The sequence below is a fragment of the Phascolarctos cinereus genome, unplaced genomic scaffold (genome assembly GCF_003287225.1).
Source record: "Phascolarctos cinereus isolate Bilbo 61053 unplaced genomic scaffold, phaCin_HiC Scaffold_9;HRSCAF=440, whole genome shotgun sequence".
Classification (NCBI taxonomy): domain Eukaryota; kingdom Metazoa; phylum Chordata; class Mammalia; order Diprotodontia; family Phascolarctidae; genus Phascolarctos; species Phascolarctos cinereus.
In genome coordinates, this window is record NW_027556402.1 from 93,292,234 (window position 1) to 93,315,731 (window position 23,498).

General features: G+C 34.0%; 1 protein-coding gene across 2 annotated transcripts in view; it reads left to right on the forward strand.

Annotated features, from left to right (window-relative positions):
* The window catches only part of FSTL5 (follistatin like 5), a 948,118-nt gene that overhangs the window by 532,876 nt on the left and 391,744 nt on the right, over window positions 1-23,498 (forward strand). For both annotated transcript variants that reach the window (XM_020969711.1, XM_020969713.1), the window contains exon 6: window positions 22,363-22,483. In XM_020969711.1, the coding sequence (XP_020825370.1) occupies window positions 22,363-22,483 (121 nt within the window). The remainder of the gene's footprint in view (window positions 1-22,362; window positions 22,484-23,498) is intronic.

Genomic DNA, 23,498 nt, shown 5'->3' on the forward strand with positions numbered 1-23,498 from the left:
AACTGGCAGATCTTAGTAGACCAAGGAAAAAGCAATAAGATGCTGTCTCATATCAGATTATTATGGGATGAAAGCTTGCAGGTTCCCAATCTGACCCATATATCCTGGAATTATCCAGTACTCAATACCCCCAAGAAAGCTGGAAAAAGACCGGTGTAGTCCTTCCCTACAGGAGTGTGGCAGATTCCAGCACTAACATTAAGTCTGAAGTCAGGAAGCAGGCTGGAAGAAAGAGGGAGAAAATAAATAAACGAAAAAAAAGAGTTTAAAAAAGCTTTTGAAATTTTTTTTTCCCAAAAGAGAGTCCTTGAGAGAAAAATGGAAAAGAAATGAGAGATATGGAAGAACGAATTGGAAAGAGAACTAACTGCTTATCACAAGAGGTGCTAAACCTTGCCTAAGCAGAAAACACCTGGGAAATTTTTTATAGATGCATTATTCCCTCCAATAGTACATACTGCAATTCATTTATACAGTCTTATCTCTTTGTTTAATATTTCCCAATTATATTTTAATATGGTTCAGCCTTCACTGATGGTATACCAGATCACACATGTTTGACATCTTTTATTTAAATAAAGACAGATTGGATTTGTCTCCTTGCAACTGCCATCCAGTATTTTTGTCTCTTTCCTTTGGGATCAAACTGAACTACTTAACCCATTTTTCATCTCACTGTCCTTCAGATACCTGAAGATAGTTATCATCCGCTCACCCAAGTCTTCTCCAAGTTAATAACACCGAATTTCTCCAACTCATCCTTATGAAACATGAACTTGAAATTCTTTTTCATGTTGCTTTCCATCTTCTAGATGACCTCCAGTTTATCTCTTTCATTCTTAAAATAGCATGCCCAGAGCTAAACAGAATGCACCAGATTTACCCCTAAAGGGCACATAGGTGACACACTGGATGGAGTGCTGGGCCTGAAGTCGGTAAGACCAGAGTGCAAATCCAGACTCAGACACGTACTAGTTGCATGACCGTAGGCAAGTAACTTACCCTTGCATCTGTAAAATAAACTGGAGAAGGAAATAGTAAACACTTCAATATTGTTGACAAGAGTAACCCAAAGGGTTATTGAAGAGTCAGATACAACTTAAACAACTGAACAACAACAAAATTTCATCTGTTTTTTTTCTTTTGCCCATTGTTCTATCCTGTCATATTTTTATGTTTTACTCTAAGCTTGGTATCATTTGAAATTTTATATATAATATATAAACATACATGTATATACATATATACATATGTAATATCTATGTTTTTACATCATTGTTTTTTAAGAGTGTTGACCATGTACGAGGGCATAAAAATCTCACAATTGAATGCAGAAAGGCAGAAATATTAAATGCATTCTTTTCAGATCATGATGCAATAAAAATTATACATAATAAAGGGCCATGGAAAGATAGACTGAAAAATAATTGGAAATTAAACAAACTAATCCTAAAAAATGATTGGGTCGAACAACAAATCACAGAAACAATCAATAACTTCATTCAAGAGAATGGCAATAATGAGACAACATACCAAAACTTATGGGATGCAGTGAAAGCAGTTCTTAGGGGAAGTTTTATATCTTAAATGCTTACAGTAATAAAATAAGAAAGAGGAGATCAATGAATTGGGCAAACAACTAAAAAAAAACTAGAAAAAGAACAAAGTAAAAATCCTCAATTAAACACCAAATTAGAAATACTGAAAACCAAAGGAAAAATTAAGAGAATTGAAATTAAGAAAATTATTGAACTAATAAATAAAACTAAGAGCTGGTTTTATGAATAAAAAAAACAATAGTTGAACCTTTGGTTAATTTAATTAAAATAAGTAAGAAGAGAACCAAATTACTAGTATCAAAAATGAAAAAGGTGAATCCACCAACAAGGAAGAGGATATTAAAACAATAATTAGAAACTATTTTGCCCAACTGTATGCCAATAAATTTGACAATCTTAATGAAATTGATACATATTTACAAAAATATAAATTGCCCAGATTAACAGAAGAGGAAGTAAATTACTTAAATAACCCCATCTCAGAAAAAGAATTTGAACAAGCCATTGATGAACTCCATAGGAAAAAATCTTCAAGGTCAGATGGATATACAAGAAAATTTTATCAGACATTTAAAGAACAATTAATTCCAATACTGTCTAGACTATTTGGGAAAATACTAAAGATGACTCTTCCCAAATTCTTTTTACGGTATAAATATGGTGCTGATACTGGAAAGAGTCAAAACAGAGAAAGAAAATTATAGACCAGTTTCCCTAATGAATATAGAAGCAAAAATTTTAAACAAAATATTAGCAAATAGATTAGAACAACTTATCACTAGAATAATACACTATGACCAGGTAGGATTTATACCAGGAATGCAGGGCTGGTTCAATATTAGGAAAACTATCAGCATAATTGATCATATCAACACCAAAACTAACAGAAACCACATGATCATCTCAATAGATGCAGAAAAAGCTTTTGACAAAATACAACACCCATTCCTATTAAAAACACTAGAAAGCATAGGAATAAATGGAGTCTTCCTTAAAATAATAAGTAGCATCTACCTAAAACCTTCAGGAAGCATCATATGTAATGGGGACACACAGGAAGCGTTACCAGTAAGATTGGGGGTGAAACAAGGATGTCCATTATGACCACTGTTGTTCAGTATCATACTGGAAATTTAAATTTTAGCAATAAGAGAAGAAAAAGAAATGGAAGGTATTAGAATAGGCAAAGAAGAAACAAAGCTATCACTCTTTGCAGATGATATGATGATATACTTAGAGAATCCTAGAGAATCAAGTAAAAAACTACTTGAAATAATAAACAACTTTAGCAAAGTTGCAGGCTATAAAATAAACCCACATAAATCATCAATTTCTATTATTACCAAAAAGCCCAACAGCAAGAGATAGAAGAGAAATTCCATTTAAACTTACTGTAGACATTATAAAATATTTAGGAGTCTACCTCCTAAACAAACCCAGGAACTATATGAACACAATTACAAAACACTTTTCACAAATAAAGTCAGATCTAAATAATTGGAAAAACATCAGTTGCTCATGGGTAGGCTGAGCTAATATAATAAAAATGACAATTCTACCTAAGCTAATTTACTTATTCAGTGCCATACCAATCAAACTACCAAAAATTATTTTATAGAGTTAGAAAAAATAATAACAAGATTCATTTGGAAGAAGAAAAGGTCCAGAATATATATCAAGGGAACTAATGAAAAGAAATGCAGTGGAAGGTGGCCTAGCCAATTCCAGATCTTAAATTTATATAAAGCAAATCATCAAAACTGCTTGGTACTGGCTAAAAATAGAGTGGTGGATCAGTGGAATAGGTTATATGCAAGACAAGTAGTCAATGACTATAGTAATCTATTATTTGATAAACCCAAAGACCCCAGCTTCTGGGATAAGAACTCACTCTTTGACAAAAACTGCTGGGAAAACTGGAAAAGAGTATGGCAGAAACTAGGCATGGATCAAAATCTCACACCATATACCAAAATAAAGTCAAAATGGGTTCAAGATTAGATATAAAGGCTGATACTGTACGCAAATTGGGAGAACAAGGAATATTTTATCTATCAGATATGTGGAGAACAGAAGAATTCATGACCAAGCAAGAGATAGAGAACATTACAAAATAAAAAAAGATGACTTTGATTACATTAAATTGAAAATTTTTTGCACAAACAAAGCCAATGCAACCAAGATTAGAAGGAAAGTAGAAAACTGCTAAAGAATTTTTCTGTCTTTGATAAGGGCATCATTTCTAAAATATATAGAGAATTAAGTGAAATTTATAAGACTACAAGTCATTCCCCAATTGATAAATGGTCCAAGGATATGAACAGGCAGTTTTCAGATGAAGAAATTAAAGCCATCTATAGTCATATGAAAAAATGCTCTAAATCAGTATTGATTAGAGAAATATAAATCAAAACACCTCTGAGGGACTACATCATACCTATCAGATTGGCCACCATGACAAAACAGGAAAACAATAAATGTTGGAGAAGATGTGGGGAAAATTGAAACACTAATGCATTGTTGGTGGAGTTTTGAAATGATCTAACCATTTTGGAGAGCAATTTGGAACTATGCCCAGATGGCTATAAAAATGTGCATGCCCTTTGACCCAGCAATAGCATTTCTAGGGCTTTATCCCAGAGAGATCATACAAATGAGAAAAGGATCCACGTGTACAAAAATGTTTATAGCAGCTCTTTTTGTGGTGGTAAAGAATTGAAAACTGAGAGGATGCCCATCAATTGGGGAATGGCTGAACAAGTTTTGGTATATGAATGTACCGGAATACTATTGTGCTATAAGCAATAATGAAAAGGCTGACTTCACAAAAACCTGGAAATACTTGTATGGTCTGATGCTGAGTGAAGTGAGCAGAACCAGGAGAATGTTGTACACAGTAACAGCCACATTGTGTGATGACTAATATTGATAGACTTAACCCTTCTCAGCAATACAAGGGTCTAAGATATCTCCAAAGGCCTCATGATGGAAAATGCTATCCACATAGGAAGAAAGAACTATGGAGTTTGAATGCAGATCGAAGAATACTATTTTCTACTTTTTTTCTTCTGTTGTGTTTTGTTTCCTCTTTCTTGCGTTTCCTCCTAATGGTTCTAATTCTTACTTACAGCATCACTAATGTGAAAATATGTTTAATAGGAATGTATACATATAATATATATTACATTGTGCACCATGTTGGGGAGGGAGGCAAAGAAAAATTTAAAAGTCAAAAGCTTATGGAATTGATTGTTGATAAATGAAAATAAATTAAATTTTAAAAATATAGTAAATAAAAAAGAAAGACTTTGTAAGAATCTAGAAAAAATGTTAAACCTAATAAAGCCAATGACAAATTCGTGATTCACTCCACTACAGACCTTTCAAATTGGAGTTGAATGATTAATGCTATCTCTGGGCATAGCCCCTCAACACATTCTGAATTTACTACTTCTCTCTGTATTTTCCATAAAAATACCAAGGAAGAATTTGTCAAATGTTTTACTAAAAAGAATAGTTTTTAAATTTTGTCCTCTTCTCTTTTTTGAGAATAAGGACAATATTTTACCTTTTGTAATCCTGCAGGACCTCGCCTGTTTTCCAGAGAATTTCAAATATAACTCAGAGTGTCTCAGTATCACTTCTGTCAGTTCTTTCAGTACTCCAGGATGAAAGGTCCAAACCTGGTGATTTAAAATTGTTAAAGGCACCTAGGTAGTCTTTTATCTCTTCATTTAACTTTGGTTTCAGTTCCCTAGAAATCATTTCTTGTTCCACCCCTTTTAGTACACAAAGGATTTTTTCCTTGGTGAAAGAAACAGAAGCAAAATAACAATTACATAGTTCAGTCTTTCTGACCATTATATATTCTAACATGTGTATACTCTGTATGTGACTGACCCATTTTTTCTTTAAAGTTTTTGTAATTTATTGATGAGTTATTTTAATATTCTACCAATCCCCAAAATACTCCTATTCAGAACCTCTATGATGCACAGTCTATGAAAACCAACATTAAAAATACCTCATATTTTATTACTTTGCAATTTGCCATAAATTAGTACCAGTAGTATCCAGTGTTTCTGGATCTATTTCTGTCGCACTTTAAAGTGGTCTTTATTCACATAGTTACATTTGTGCAAGGTACATATTAATTTTTAACCCTTATTTCATTTCTTTCTAATATTCCTTCTCACATGACAGTATTCCGTTATACACACACAATCTTCAGTTACTTATTGTAAGCTCAAAGCTTATTTCCATTTTTTTGTTAAAATAAATAATAGTGTTATGTGGTTTGTACATTTAAATATTTTATTGTTTGCCAAAATTATTTGTAAAGAATAATATTTAATTCATTCATATCCAGTTTCGAATTCCTTAAGCCACCCACTCTGGTCTTTTGTGGAAATTCAACTTTTTCTTCTTCATCAGAATGGTTTCTCCTTGTGTTGTCAGAATTTCCTTCCTGAGTACTTTCCATCCTCCTTGGGTGGCAGGGATGGCAGTTTTACTCTCCTTGCAGTCTCTGGCCCTTGGTTCTTGTCTGTCCTTATGCTGAACTTCTAAAATTTGCTTTCTCCCAAACTAGGGTGCTGATCAGATAATAACTAATTTTCCTCTCTTTTTTTTTAATTGATTCTGTGAAGGATTGTTTTCTTGTCTCTATGGTTTTCATCATTTGTTCCTTAGTGATCAGAACCAGGTACAGAACAGTAGTTGTCCTTTTTGCTTCCATTATTCTTGGAAGGATATGATTCTCAATAAGGCACAAACTTCTCAGTTTCTAGTTTTGACGGACATAGAACTTACCAGATGTACATTTAGTGAAGTCCCCATCGTAGTAATATCACATATCACATGTTTGTGCCAGTTCTACATGTTTCCTAAATTTCTCAATTATGTTCTTCTTTTGTCCTAATAGGTCTTCATCATACTCTTCATGATCTAATCTGTTCTTTTTGAATAAAGTATTGCTTTATAGTGCCTCAATCCAATTGTCAGTCTTATTTGAAGTCTCAGCGATACTTGTGAGATCAAATTTACCTATATGTGTTTTGATCTCAGATTTATCACATTCAGACTTGCTTTGTGTTTTTGTTTATATATAGATATTGGTTTTATTAATGAATCTTTTCTTGTATATTTTCATCTATGAATTATGGGTCCTCTCTTCTGTTATTTTTTTTTCCACTTGTGTTTTGTTTAGGCTATTTAATAACTTTCTAGGATGAGACTTGTCAGATTAATTTAAATTCATTTAACTTTTGTTGTCTAATATGTGAGAGGTTTTGCATTAGGGCCCTTGAGATCCAAAGATACTGTAACAGTTCCTGCCTCCAAAGAGGAAACATTTTATTTAAAGATTTATATGGGCAGGTTTTTTTTTTAAATTTTACACCATCACCCACCCATTCAATTTAAAACCCTATTGACCAGAATCCCAAGACTCTATACAAAATATAATTTTGGTAGGCTCTCTTAAGTACCTTCCATCAGAAGGAATTAATAACCTTTCTGAACCTTAATTTCTTGGTTTGTAAAGTGGGGATGATGATACTTTTACTTTATTTATCCAATGAAATTGTTCAGGGGACTTAAAGATAGTGACTGGACCTGTGATTTCACTAAACAAAGAATTCCCAGGTGAGAGAGCACATTTTCACCTTCTTTGCAACTTGTGATCTTAGAGATTTTCCTAAAGCACTGAGGGGACAAGTGACTTGCCAGCACCTCTAGTATGTGCCAGAGGCAGGTCTTGATCTCAGTTTTTCCTGGCTTCAGTGCCAATTCTCTGGCCACTATGTCACACTGCTTCTCACCACCTTGATGAACATTCAGTTTTCAGTGTGATTTATACCTGGGAAATTAGCACATGCTACAATGAAGTGCTTGATTTATTGTTTTCTTCATTGTCTAGACTCAGGAAATGATAGAGAAAATATTAATTATTGAGATTAAAATAACATGTATATGTATATTTTTTTCACAAAACCATTTGTTGAACGTTTACCAGTACAACTCTGCATATACATATATTAAATTAAAAGAGTGTCATGCTATCTTGTTTCATTTTAAGATTTTGTAATACAGAAACACAAAGCTATTGTAGAAACTCAGAGTTAAAAGGATATCAGAAATGATTAAGTCTACTTTCTTCCTAAAGGAGCAACTCCCTTTCCTACTTGTGGCAGTAAGTGGTGATTTAGGTTCCAAACAAATGTCTCTAACAATGTGGACCTCACTCTCTTCTGTCTTTGCCCATTCCACTTCTGAAGAACTCTTAGTGTTTAGAAGGCTTATTCTCACACCAACGTGTGATGCACTACCTTGTTCTGCTTTCTGGGCCAAGTAAAACAAAATCAAAATTTTCTATTGAATGTTGTTATAGTCACTCATAAATTTTTATCTTATGGGGAAAATACCTTTAGCTATTTAGTTTATCTCAGTATAACATTTGATCCTTAGATGTCGAGATTACAGTTTCCTCACCATCTTTTTATTCTGCAGCTTATTAAAATCATTCCTAAAATGAGGTACATAGAACTCAGTACAGTACTTCAGGTATGGTCTGATCAGAGCTGAGTAGGAATAACATCTTGACCTTTGTTATAGACATCATGCATCTAGTAAACCATCCTAATGTTATATTAGATATCTTTTCTTTTTTCTTTGCTTTTGAAGATTAGGGGCTGGAATTGAGGGCACAGTGGTACAGGGCTCTCATGTCATATTATTAACCCATACTGAGCTTACAGACTTCTAAACCCCAGGTCCTTTTTACATGTACTATATATACGTTAGTCTTCCCTTGTGCTATTGAGAGTAACTACACTGATGAGAACATATTATTGTTTGAAGTGCAAATAATTGTAGGGCTTTTGTTGGATATTTACTCCACTATTCTAATGGATTTATGATCTCACTGATTAGGGTACTTCCTTTAGTGATGTCATCCTGCTCTACTTTTGCCCATGTCTTCTAAGAAGTTCCACATAGAGGATGTACTCAACATTCTGGGAGGCTTCCTCCTTTCTTCTGACATCACATGTATATCAGTGGGGCACACAGGCTTTGTATCTACTATTCTTTTCTTGCCGCAGGACCAGTCCATGTTTTATTTTTTTTTATAGAGTTCATTAATGATATTCTTGACATTCCTTCTGTTTCCTAAAACCTTGTTTGTAATGTGTTATGATCAAAGAATCTTGTCTGGCACAGCAATAAGTAATAGGAATGGATTAGGGAGGAGCATTCCAGTTTGCCACCAAGTTCCAGTATCATATAGTAGCAGTAAGGTTCAAACTTATGGTTTCTTGAAAGCCAGAGAGGGCAAATCCTAGTCAGTCCTGCAAAGCCTAAAAAGTACCTATTGCCCTTTGCTTGATCTCCTTTTTCAATTATTTGGGTATTTGGGTATTATAATGTTACATGACTCATATGGCTACTTTCACCTTTAGAGATGAAGAAGTGATTTCAACTAATTGTCAAGGAATGTCTCAATCCTTTTAAGGAAAAACAAGCATCTTTTGTGTGGGGGAGGAGGGTTGGGATAATGCTGTTACTATACTTTCTGAGAGTCGCATAGGCAGTTTGTCAGAAAGAGGATTTGAACCCACATATATATGTATGCACACACATACATATATACGTATATATGTATATGTGTGTATATATGTATGTATACTTTATATACAAGTGACAAGAACAATTTTCTTTTGAATTTGTTTTTATGCCACAGATATATTCATGATATTTTAATGAATTTTTCTGTGATCATTAAACAAGTAAAATAATTTGCTTAACAGCTTTCCATTGTAAGTAAATAATTTTAAAATGTATTATTACTTCACTGCAAACATTCTTCAAATGGTAACAAGCAATTTTAGTAGAGTAAATAGGCTATAATTTTCTTAATTTAGAGCTATTGTTAATTAAAGTTCATAGCCTTGCCCTATAAAATATGTATTTGTCTTGCTTGCTCAATTAAACAAATCAAATCCTTAGAACATTACTCATATTTCATATTTGTGGTGAAGGCAGAGATGTATATACCTAGCTATTTTCTTGATGGATGTACCATAGATAGACACTCAGCTTTTTTTTTTTTAAAGCTAATATTGCAGTTTTCTCAAAGTACAGTTGATGGGGATATGGTCTCATTCTATATCTTTTGCTGGTTTTTGAGGGGCCACGTTATGTTACCTCCTTCCACATCTAAAGGAACTTATAAAGCCAGTAAAATGGTTGGCATAGCATAGCGAAAAAGAAAACAAAATGCTGTTATTATTTCCCAATCAGGGCTTCCCCAAAGAGAGAATCTACTCTGGGGCATGTAGATGCATTTCTTTCCTTCTCTCTTCTTTGTACTTTCTATTCCTTTTCCCTCACCCCAATTATTTACATTTTAATGTAATTTCTAAATAACTCTTTCTAAAACTCCATTTAATGTAAATTTCTATTCACTTATATTTGAACCTATCCTGAATATTCCTGCTGAGCTATGAAGGAGCTGAACACCTTAGGTAGCAACAATGTCTGATTACATTTCTTTAGCTAATCTCACCAGCATAAAAAAGGCATAATTTTGGCTTAAAAAATCAAATTTGTATGCCTATTTCTTCAGAACCTTTGATAGCAATCTGACCTAAGGAATCTAGTTTCCATTTGGTAGTGATAGTTATCTTTTTTTGTTTTGTTTTGTTTTCTGGGAACAGTTAAAAGAATTGCCATCGTTCCTTACACTTGTTTTCTTTGCATTCCAAAAATGGATTTTCCTATTTTATTTGTATTAAAAATTATGTATATTCTTAAGGACAAAGTATGAGTATTGCATTTTATTTATATACACTTTTTTTTCTCAACATGCCATACTGACATCTGATGCACTAGTAATTAATAAGAGAAATGTCCTAATTAAATTGAATTCAAGAGTAATTATACTATCACATTTGTAGGATGTTTTATTTACATAAATTATATATAACTAGATATAGTTTATTCCTCATACATTCTTATCAAAAGGTTAATTTCTATTAAGCAATGACATAATAGCATGTTAGGATAACTTTTCATTTGTACACATCTAAACTTCTTTTCTAAAACATCAGGTCCAAATTCGAATCAGTCATACTTCATCAGCTAAAATTCATTAGGCTGTTCTGCCATTTGGCCTACTCTTAATGCTAGATGTTCTTTTCAGACTTCCCCTTAACACAGAAATCAATGATCTGATACTATAATATTAGCATTTATAATTACTAGGCTAATAATTGGAAATGGGCTTAAAAAATAAACAAAACAACTGTAATGTTCTTGGCCACTAAATTATATTGAATTTATCCTTAACAGTACATGGGGGAAAGATGATTATTCAGGTTTATTGTTGTCTTATTATACTGTTTCTTTATCCAAAACAATGTGGTCAATCCTATATAAAACCCCTACCCCATGAAAAAAAAATGGCAATGATCCTGTGATGTTAAGTGCAGCTTGAGTTATGCCTTTTTTGCCAGAGTTTCCCTTATGTTTCCAGGGTACAGATCAATAGATAGATTTTTCTTTTTAATCCACTATTATCTTTTGTCCTATTTGATAGAATATGCATCTCTAAATTTTAAGTAAAATAATATATTTCTGGGAGCTATATGCTTAAATAAGCAGATATATCACATGTATTGATTTAGTTCTTCCTCCATGTATATTCTATTTAATCTTAATAAGCTAACTCACATGTGAGGTATAAATTAGCAGAGAATATTTCCTTAATGTTTATATATGTCAACTTTTTACAAAAATAAACCATTTCCTGTCTTTAAGGCTCAGATTTTTAGTTTATTCTCATTAGACTTTTTAAAATGTGCCCTTTCATTTGGTGTGAGCACATGGCTATATTTACAAAATATGTAAAGCTGCTTAATACTATTAGTAATCAAACTATTAAGATAGTCATAATAGGAAGTTTTAGTCTCTATAGTGTAATACATAGTATCCCTGCCTACAGAAAGAAAAATGTGCTGTTACATGAAAAAGTAAATTCTGTTTCAGTAATCTTTGATAAGGTTCTAATCACAGAGTATTTAAAATTATGAGTTCATCTTGGGAATGTTTTTTTTTTAATAATGGCTTGGAGACAGTATAAAGAACAGGAATAGAAGTATTTGGCATCAAAGTTGGTGACCAGAAGATCAGGGCATTAACTTAAAGTTCATTGTCTTCAGGAGTTATCAGAGAACCACAAGGTCCAAAGATGTTGTGATTAAGGCTCTTTCCAAAAAATGGAATCTGGGAAGTGAAACAATTGAAGTTTGAAGGGCCAAGTCAGAGGTCAATTCAGTTAGTGGTCTGTATGGGTAATGTTGCTAGAATTGGGTTCAGCCAAGATATACAATGCTAAGCAGGGAGAGCCAAAGGAGGTTGAAGACTGGGACTGACAGGAAAGAAAAACAGACAAGCAAATAAACAAAAACTAAAACCAAGAAACAAACCAAAAACCAAAACCAAAACTGAACCAAAATTTAAAAAAAAAAAAGCCAAAACTGAAACGAAAACAAAACCAAAAACACAAAACCACCAACTAACAGGAAACCAAGAAGCTGCATCAAACTCTAAACTTGGTAGATCCGTTTTATGGATGGTGATTCTGTAAGAACTTGTTTTTTTCTGATCTGTCAGAGTGGCTATGCTGCCTTATCTCTTTGTACATTTTAAACTAATGAGAGCCTATTATGTTTTGTATGTAACATGGAGGAGATATAAAATTGTTGACTCATTTATAAGGCATTAGATGAGATTTTAGAAGTCATCTAGTTTAAACTTCATCTATCCTAGGCAGCAAGGTGGCCCTGGACTTGGAGTGAGGAAGAACTGAGGTCAAACTTGACCACAGACACTAGCCGGGCAAGTCATTTAGCTTCTGTGTGCCTCAGTCCCCAACTGTGAAATAGGATGATAAAAACATTTACCTTGCAGGACTGCTGTGAGGATTGAATGAGATATTTGTTAACTGCTTAGCATAGTGCATGACACGTACTCAGAGCTATATAAATACATAGTCCCTTCCCTACCCATCCTCTCATTTCATAGGTTAAGACTAGGCCCAGAGAATAAGTGACTTGCCCAAGATCTGAAAGCTAGTAAATGGCAGGGCCGAGATTTTAAACCAAGTCTTTTGACTTCAAATCCAGTGTTCTTTCCACTAACATCATATATTAAAGGAAGAGCTAGAGAAGTGCTTTAGTAACTTTCATTGTTTATTCAATATTTATCTTTCTCCTGGAGTCAGATTCCAGCTCTGAGAATTTAATATATGTCAGTTAATCTCCATGCTTCAAGAAAACATTAAAGGATTTAAGAAATGTCCCTCTATATTCATTTTTTCTGAGGGTAAAACATCCTCCATAAGAGCAATAATAGTTGAGATCCCTAATAATTTACAAGGAAAAATCATTGGGAATAAAGAATAATCCTTGAGGATTCAGAAGTCTAAGTATCAATGCATGGGATATTTGTTATGAATTGAGTAAAACTGAAATTTTAACAAATTGATATAAATGCAACCTAATAGGTACCACTAAGACTTGGTAGGATTGGATTCATAACAGTAACATGACAATAAAATTGTGTTATTTAAAAGGAACAGATCTATTAAAAGGAGATTGTGGAACGATATGGTACAACAGGCATTATAATGCAAAGAGTGCTGTAATGGGAATCACTAAGAGTTGAATTAAAACCCTGCCTTACACATTTACTAGCAATATGATCTTAAGCAAGTCACTTAGGTAACCAGTTTTAGCCTCAATTTCCTCATCTATAAAATTTCAATAATAATAGCATCTACTTTTCATGTAGGTAATGAGAATATGTGTGTGTGTGTGCGTGTGTGTATATGTGTGTACTTTGTAGACCTTAAACACACTATATGCATGTTAGCTGTTATTATTACCTTGTCCTTATCAGTGATCTCATTAGTCCTACTGGGTGCAAATATCATTCCTTAAGATTCCTTAAGAGTCTGGCCAATATGGCAGATCTTTAATAAACCTCGTCTTTGGCTGAAAGAAGGCTTCTGTCAAATTCTTTTAGGCAAGACATGTGCGTCGTGATTTCGGGGTCCTGGTACCCCTAAACCTCTAGACCTCATCAAAACCACACACAAGTCCTTACTATTTGCCAAATATTGTCAGACAGAAGTTATACAGAGGCAAAAGGAATCTGATCTTTGAGTTCACATTCTAACCAAGAGTTAACATGGACTTATATAGATATATATATCAAATAGATACAAGGTAATGGTTGTGGGAGAGTGCTAATATCTAGTTAGATAAAGAAATACCTCAAGTAGCACTTGAAATGACTCTTGGTAGTGACTAAGAATTTAAAGATAAAGAGATGAGGCAGGAATACATGTTAGACATTGGGGAAAGCCGTGTAAAATCATGAACATAGGAAAGGTGTGATATGGATGAGAAAGCATAAAAAGGATAATTTAATTGGCTGTAGATTGCATGACAGAGGGATTTTTTTTCTTTTTATTCTTTTTAGGCAATTGTGGTTAAGTGACTTGCTCGGGGTCACACAGCTAAGTGTCAAGACAGAGGGATTTATATATGAAATTTATCAAATATTCAAAAATAATTGCAATATTAAACATAGTGTTTAATTTTTTAAAAAGCAAAAAAAAGGTATCATACAAAATTCTTTCTTAGATATAAATATTATTTTGGTACCTAAACAAAGTTGTCAAAACAGAGAAAGAAAATTATATACCAATATCCCTAATGAACCATGATGCAAAAATTCTAAATAAAACATTAGCAAAGTGGCTCTAGTAACATATCACAAAATTATACTCTGTGACCAGGTTGCATTTATACCAGAAATGAGTGGTTGGTTTAATATCAGTAAAATTATAAGCAAAATTGACCATGTTAATAAAAGAACAACAAAAATTATGTGATCATGTCACAATGCAGACAAATGACTTTGCATATATAATGGGACTCATCACAGATTTATTTTTTGAAAGAAAATTCTGCTTTATATATTTAATACTAGCTTTTGTTTATGTATTATATATTTTGTGTATATATTATATGCATTATATTTGTGTGTGCATATGTATAGACACACAAACACTTATACCCACTAATAGTTGAGTACCCATATACAAATGTATACATGTATGTATAACATGTGTGTGTGTGTGTGTGTGTGTGTGTGTGTGTATACACACACATATATACTTTGGATCCAATTTCTGACACAATGAGCTTGATATGTCATTCGGCCAATTAGGTGGACAAAATTAGCTAGGTACTTGAAAATATAGTTAGGCACTTAGGAGACTTTGGAGTTGGAGATGGAGATTCGAAATGAATTCACATAGATATAATGGTTGTATCCATGGAAATGGATGATAAATGAGGGTGATATAAAGGGAGGTAAGAACAGGATAGGGAGCATTGTCTTGGTGACCATCTATGATAAGAGAGGTGAAGGAGGAGGAAAACCCAAAGAAAAATTAGAGATAAAGGAAGGAGGAGAACCAAGATATTGTGGAACGCCAAGGACAGAGAAGAAACAGGGATTAACAGCGTCAGATGTTCCAAAGAAGCCAACAAGGGTAAGAACTGAAAACAGGCCTCTCCATTTAACAAATATAAAACATAAAGGAGTATAATTCATTGGTCAAAAGCAAGAGAAGCACAATACCTTAAGAAGAATGTCAGGTATGAGTGGAGTTCATGTGAATAATGATTAGGATGAACAAATGGGATAATATAAAACAACAAAGGGATAGATCCGCTGCTTTGGGCAAATGTTTCAGTGTGGCTAATGACAAACAGTAGAGCTACCTACCTGGGCATTATATGCCCCAGAAAGAGAATTAGTCTAGGAGTCTGGAGAAACTTAAGATGAAATCCTGCCTCTAATCCTTATTAGCTGAGTGACCATGAACAAGTCACCTAAACTTTCTGAGACTCAGTTTCCTCACTGCAAAATGGAGATAATTGTAGTGTGTACAGGGCTGTCATTGTGATTGAATTGACATACGTGAAGTTTTGAAAACCTTAAAAAGTTATGGAAATGTATTTTTTTCCATTTTTTTCTACTAGGTAAAACTGTTCTTAGACTAGAATGGGTTAAAAAAAAATCATGGTTGAACAAAAATTGAAATCAGATAAGTAAGAAGATAGTAAAAGAATAGCTGCAATAAAATGCAAATCATCTAGTCAAGAAGAATTATATTCCTGGATATTGAAAATAGTCATAGGAATTAACATTGAAAACCTTCCTGAAACTTTGAGGAATTCTGCAGAATACGAGACATACTGGAAAACTGGAAAATGTACAAATGTCTCAGTTTTCGCAAAGAGGAGAAGGACAATATAATAGTAGTTTAGGTTAATTGTGTTCTTGGTTTCTGTTGTTATAGTAATAGTTCCCCACAGAAGGCTCAAATTTTCTGCTTTCTGCAACCTATGGGAAAACTGATTAATTAATTGTTTAATCTACCAACAAGGAGTGTACACTTCATATTGTATTATACACTTCATAACATTAACCAACTAACTTTACCAATGGGTCCTCAATATGTGTGTGACAGCTTTTCTAAAGGTCACATATCCCCACTGCTCAGCAGACATTGCCCAGCTTCAGCAGACAAATAAGAAGTGAAGACAGAATAAAGTTTGGTAATAAAGGTGAGGGTAATGTGATGCAGTGGAAAGAATAATTCGAGATCTGTAGCTGGATGATTTGGGTTCAGATACTAGCCTTGTCACTTACTGTATGAGTGACTTAAGTGGAGTTATTTAACCTCTTCCTATCACTTTCCTCATCAGTAATAAGATATTGGACTAAATGGAACTAAGGATACTTATTATTCCGTATTCTGGACCACCATTGATGAAGTTAAAAGGTATTGGAAGGAATTTAGATGTCAGTAAGTCAATAAACATTTATTAAGTGCCTACTAGGTACCAGATGCTATATACTAAGCATTGGAGATACAAAGAAAGGTAAAAGACAGTTTGTCTCAAGGAGCTCACAGTCTAATAGGAAAGACAACATGCAAACAGCACTATACGAGCAACTTATATATAATGAAATCATCAACAGGTAGTGGTCACTAGAATGAAGGGGGATAGAGATACTAAAGAAATAGAACCTGTGGCAATAGCATGATCAATAATCAATGATTCAAGCAAGCAAGCATTTATTAAATGCCTTCTATGTGTCCAAGGCTTTGCTATTGATTCAAATTCAAAAATGAAACCATTCTTATCCTGAAGAAACTTACATTGCGATGGAGAGAAAATATATAAATATTCAAATTCACATAAAATATATACAAAATGAATACAACATGGTTTTGGTAGTGAGGGCACTGGCAATTTGGGAAGCAATTAGGAAAGCCAATTTAAAAGGCAGTGCTTGAGCTAAATATTGAAGGAAATTAGAGATTCCAAGACACAAAAATTAGGAGAGTCTTTTCCAGGCATTGGACACGAACAATTCAAAGGTTTATGGATATGACATCAATATTCAGAGATGCCCTGTAAAGCAAAGAGAATGTGTTCAAAGTAATACACACACATACACACACACACACACACACACACACATAAAATTTACCACCAGTGACAGAAAATGCCACCTTCATGCCATATCCAGTCTTCCATCAGATCTGACACTGCTCTTACTGATTTTCATTTTCATTTCCAATCATGCAAATGGAAAGCTTGATAAAGGACCTAGACCATCTGATTATTGCAGTTAACATTTTTTTTTCTCATGGATTTGTATAAGTAAAGAATCTCTCTCCATGAGAACTCTGGAAGTTGGAAATTTCCAGTGGCAGATACTCAGTAACCATGTATTTGGCCATGGTTCATTTATTCATAACAGTTGAGACTTCAATTTAGGCCTAAGTCATCGTCCATTTATATGGCTGTGTGTTATAGAATACTACAGTCTGAAAAACTGAAATTGAAAATTATCTAGAAGGCAGTAAAGAGGCATACAATGGGCATTAATATAATGTAATACATTACAGGAATGATGAATTATGAAGCTGTACATAGGATGTCATTACAGAAATATATGAGCAAAAAAAAGAACATGGGCTGGCAAGTACTACACTGAAATACTTGATGTTGAGAGAAAGACTGGCAAGCCTCTAAGCACTTTGGATAGACCCCCTGTGGCAAATTTATGAAGTAAATATGTAGGAGCAGGATAAAATGGGCAGGGATGGATAGGGGGTAAACAGTGAGTTAATTCGTATCAGTGAGCTCAAAGATTATTTACATGTTTGACAATTTGAGTAAGGCAGCAACTACAAGCAGATTTCTATTTGCATGTAGTTTTGGAAATATCCATCTTTCTTTCATTATTGGAAGCTTAAAATAAGACCTATTATGTGATAAGTCAATCTCTCTGAGATTCATTTTCATCATCAAGAAAAATGAGGTCTGCTTTCAGGAATATTATGAGGATCAGATAAGATGTGTGCGGAGAGCTATGTAAACCTTCAAGTTCCATATGTGTTACTTAGTTGTTTATTATCATTCTGTTGAGTAGTTGAGTATACTATATTTGTAAAAAAGTGAACAAACATAGGCTCAAAATTCAGAATGACAAATGCATGTTTAGTTATGGCCAGCAAAGAAGTTTCTTTTGTTTGACTATGTCTATTTGCTGTGAGTAGGAACAAGGAAGCTATTTGTTTTGTTTATTTAATTGTGGAAAGGGGAGTTGGAGGGAGAATAAAATAAATACTTGTTTAATAAAGGGGAAAAAAAGCAATGAACTCAGAAAAAAATGCCACCCCAAGAAAAGAAAAGACAAGGAAAGAAAAGAAAAGGGGGATGGAGGAAAAGATACTCCCTTGTTTCTCCCATGACAATTACAGCTTTTAGATGGTTTGAGGTGTTTGAAGGTCCAGGGCAGATTAACCTGACTTAGTGTTTTCCTAGTCACAGCAACTCCGGCTGGACCTGATTTTAAGAGTCATTCCCCTCCTAGTAGGATACATGAATATATTTGTGCACCTAGGAAGCTGTATCTGGGGGAAAGCCAATAAAAATTCCCTTAGCAGATGTCAGAGAGAGAAAGAGAAGCATTTCGGTGCTATTCATGGTGATAGAACTATTCTCTCAGTATTGACATTCCTTTGAATAAGGTCTTTGGAGAAAAGGATATGGATAATTCTAGTCTTGTGAGTTGGTATTATTTGCATTGTAATGATGTAACAGTAAAACATACATCTGTGCATTTCAGAAAAAAATACATAACATCATTATAATTTACTTTGAGTTTATAATGGCTATTATTCTTAGATATTGTGGAAAATATTCATTGAGAGAAAATGCCCATTTACTTTAAATAACTTCCAAATAAATATCTCAGTTGAAATAATATATTTTATTTTAGTCAAAACTTCAGTATGAACAGTAAAAAAGCTAAATTATCATGCTGGAGAAGGAATACTGGAGATGGAAATGGCAAACCTCTCCAGTATCTTTGCCAAGAAATTCATGTGAATAGTATGGTTTGTGGGGTCATGAAGAGTCAGACATGACTGAACAACTGAACAAGAACAATGATAACAACAACAATAATACTAAATATAATTATTGGATTTATAATTTTCTCTCTTCTTTCCACTTTCTGTGTCACTTATATAGAGGATTGAAGTTATTAAGGTGTGACAGAATTAAGCCAATATATCCTGTCTTGTAAAAAGTGGACAACTCCAAATAGTGTAGAAACCTTCACATGTCTCTTGGTGGATTTGATTTTAATAGTCCACAGAATCAACATATTAGATACTTATTGCTCTACTCCATGCCCAACACTGCTCAAGATAGGAATGTGGCTGATATTCATGTAAAATTTTCAAGGGCACTCAGCCTTCCATCTGCCTTCTCCATAAGCCATCTATTTCATGCCAAGATCAACTTAACCTGAACATACATAATCGGGGGAGGAGGGGTATTTAGAAAATGATAGAAAATACTATTTTCCTTTTTCTTGAATAAAGGTAAGAGGCTGAATTATGCTGAAGGTATATTTTTGTGGGGGTTTAGGAGGGATTCTAGAAAGGAGATTTCATCAGTTTTGAGCATTCCCAGTGTGGAAATTTCTTATGTTCGTGCAATTATAGGCAAAGATGATATTTGTCTTTGTCTTAGAGTGTTGCTTGGGAGTATCGAGAAATTAAGTGACTTACATATGAATTCTCAACTATTATTTATCAAAGGAGTCTAACCAGGGGTGTGCTGGTAAGTGTTTAACAACTTCTTGGTTGTGAGGCAGCTTCGTGGCACAGTGGATAGAGCACTGGGCCTAGAGTTAGAAACATCTGTCTTCAAATTTGGCATCATACACTTACTATTTGTGTGATCCTGGGCATGTCATAAAACCTTAATTTACCACAGTTTCTGTAACTGTAAAATGATTATCTAATAGCACTTACTGAAGGGTTGTCATGAGGATTAAATGAGGCAATATTTGTAAAAATCTCAGTATAGTGCCTAGCATATAGTGAACATATAAATACTAGTTATTATTATTATTACTATTATATTATTATTATTAACCAGCTCACTCCTAAAAATACACCCACAATATACTTTTAAATTTAATTTGTATTATTGATATTTTCTCCATTATTTTCTTAAGTCTAGGTAATAAAAAAAAACAATAAATAAGGCCCTGATTTGTACATTTGCCAATTCCCCAGGTGTATATGCTCAATCTGATTATTTAACAATTGGCTCTCAGGTACTCTCTGGAATACTGCAGTGCCTGATTGTTTGATATGACTATACATTCTTTGATACGACCATAAAGCCACAAATAAAAAAAAAGTCTCCTCATCTTCCCATACTGCTACTTAATTTGTGCTTCATTTCAGTCAATACAAATTTTAAAAGTGGATGTAGGGCTTAAAGAAACTAAAGATGTTCATAGGATACCTTACAAACTCTGCCACATTGCGTCCTAAGTTCTTATATTATTGATTCACGTTTGGAGAGAGAGAAAGGATATCAAGGGAGGAGGAAGGAAAAAAAAATTCTCCCTTGGAAATACCTTTTTCTATGATCTAGTAAATTAGAACATTAGGATATCTGAGCCTCCTCTTATTTCCATAGAAGAAAAAAGTACTTGGGCACCCCATAAGATTGCTTACAGAGATGACCTCTGTCATAAGGAAACTTTGTTAAGCCCTCCAGCCACACTGCACAAGTAGCTCAGCACTTAATGCAGGAATTGTCCCCAATATCTAGGTCTACATATCAATCAATAAAGATAAGCCATTTTTCTGTCTCCCTGAGATAGAAGATTATCAGGTTAACCAATTGAATTTCACTTCTATATACAAGATCAGAATTTCCACCATATATTATGATAATTCCAAACATGTTAGGTGTGTCAATGTGAAAGAAAAAAAATGTTTATGAGGAATGGAAAATAAATACATCATTCTCAATGATCCCTATTTCTAGATAAGATGTCTGAGAACATGATTATAAAGTAAAATTACATAAAAATGGTATACGTAGTGGAGAAGAAACAATGGCTTTAGTGGACAGAGGGATAGTCTTTGAGTCGGGAAGAAATGAGTTCCAATCTTGTCTCTGATACAAACTGTGCAGCCACAACCAAATTTCTTAGCTGAGGAGAGAGTACCAAACTAAGAACTTAGAAACTAACATTCTTTCACAAGCTTTTCTTAAAATGTATTACATGTCCCTGGTAAGGTCACTCAGTATCTTTCCATCTTCACGTATGTATGCATGTATGTGTTCACACACACATATATTATGGAGTCTAAAAGGTTATGGTTGTAAATCCCATCTACTGTATCTACAGTCTTTCATGAAAGTAGATCACACGATATAGAAGTGCTGCTCAGTGGTCCCTCAACCCATCTATATCAATATCTACATGTAGTGACATCATAAAAGTCATATTGATGGTGCCAGGCCTTGACATGAAGAGTTAATGATCATTCCAAAATTCCCTAAAATCTAGCCGATTACATATTATTTTCCTCAATAAAATCTTTGGGCAATAGAGAGAGGATAGGAAAAGGCTAATCCATCATTTATTCATGCTGTGAAGTGTATAATGAATGAATTTAGTATGGTGGAGTATAAAGAGTGGTACATTTGGAGTGAGATGAACAGATTTCAAATTCTCAATCTAACACCTACTCTGCCTAGACAGCTCTCTCTCTCTCTCTCTCTCTCTCTCTCTCTCTCCTCTCTCTCTCTCTCTCTCTCTCTCTCCCTTTCTTTCTTCCCTTCCGTTCCCTTTCCTTCCCTTCTCTTCTCTTTCTTGTCTGTCTCTCTGTCTCTCTTTCCATCTGTCTCTCTGTCTCTGCCTCTCCCCCCCCCAACTCTAAATTTGTGATGCCATTTCTGTCTTAGGCCAGAAAGAATAGGCTCCAAAGTGCCTTCTTTAAGTGGTGGTGTCTTCATCAGTGATCTTTGAACACAGATTACTTTGGTGCTCATCCAGAGCGTGCTTTCAATGCTGAAATGTTATGAAGCTCATATTTCATGAAATTTTATGTAAACCCAGTGTCATGGTCCTAAGGGTATTAACTTTTGAACTGTAATAAATAATTATGAAGTAACTGGAAATCCCTGACTTTACATAGTTTCAGTTCATTGCTCCATAGCAGCCTTCAAATGATCTATTAAATGATTATTAGAAACAATTAATTATACCAGAGAACTCTAAAGACCCCAATGTAATTTCATGGTTATAATTTTCTTGTCAGGTAATAAAACAGAATGAACTTGGCAAGGATCTTTCTGACTGTTCACTGTTTGATCTGCTGAAATATGATGACTTTAACTCGGACAAGCATCTAGCCCTTGAAGAATTCTACAGAGCATTCCGTAAGTGCTATACAAGATTCAGTTTATGATTGTTCCTGGCTCCTTTTTTCTGCTTTCTTTACTCGGTAATGTACATTCAGTGAAGCACTGTGTACATGATGACTGAGATTGGGGTGATGGGTTTCTGGAAAAGTGTCAGTGCTTGCCTACATGACAGCAAAGCTAAGAATTTGGAATCTCAGTAATTATCTATAAATATCTGTTACCACCTGAAAAAATTCTCGTCTTAGACTTAATTTTAGTAATCCTAACCTGAGGCTTTAGGTTTCGGATTGCTGTGTTTGGGCCTATTTTGTGTTATGAAGTGGTGCCTGACTGACAATTCCCATATACCTGGAAAGGCAAAAGGTATTTCCATATTTCTGAAGCACCTTAGATTTTGCCGGAGTGACAGTTTTTCAGTCTTCACAGTGCAGCCCTAGGTGGATTAGATGGTAGCGTCTGTTTATGTTTGAAGAATACCAATGAAGATTAGGAGAAAGTAGAATTTTATTTTATGTTGAGTTCTTTGGGACTCTTAAACACCCTGCATGCCTGTACACATAATTCTTCTGAAACCTGACTAATTAAAAACATTTAAAACAGGGCTTAAAAATAGGACATTGGTGAATCTATGATGATTGTTCCACTCAAATTGTTTGTATGTATATTCAGCATTTTTAATGTGTGAAATCAATACATCACATCACAGCTCACTTTCTGTGTGGGAGAAAGTAGTTTTGGATATTGAGTTAATATAACATTTCTTTTCCAGCAAGATTGATTACCATAAATGCTCATATTGGGATTTCTTTGTGACATGATTATTAATATGACTGAGAAATAAAATGACAATCATGACTCAAAGACTATTCATTCAACAAATATATCAAGTGTCGTCTGTACTAGGTGCAAGGGAGGATAAAAAGTTTAGAAAAGACTAGGTTTCTGCCTTGTTCAGGTTTATTAAATGTTAGGGGAATATATAAAAAACACAGACAGGTGTCAAGCATAACATTAGGTGATTTGTAGATTA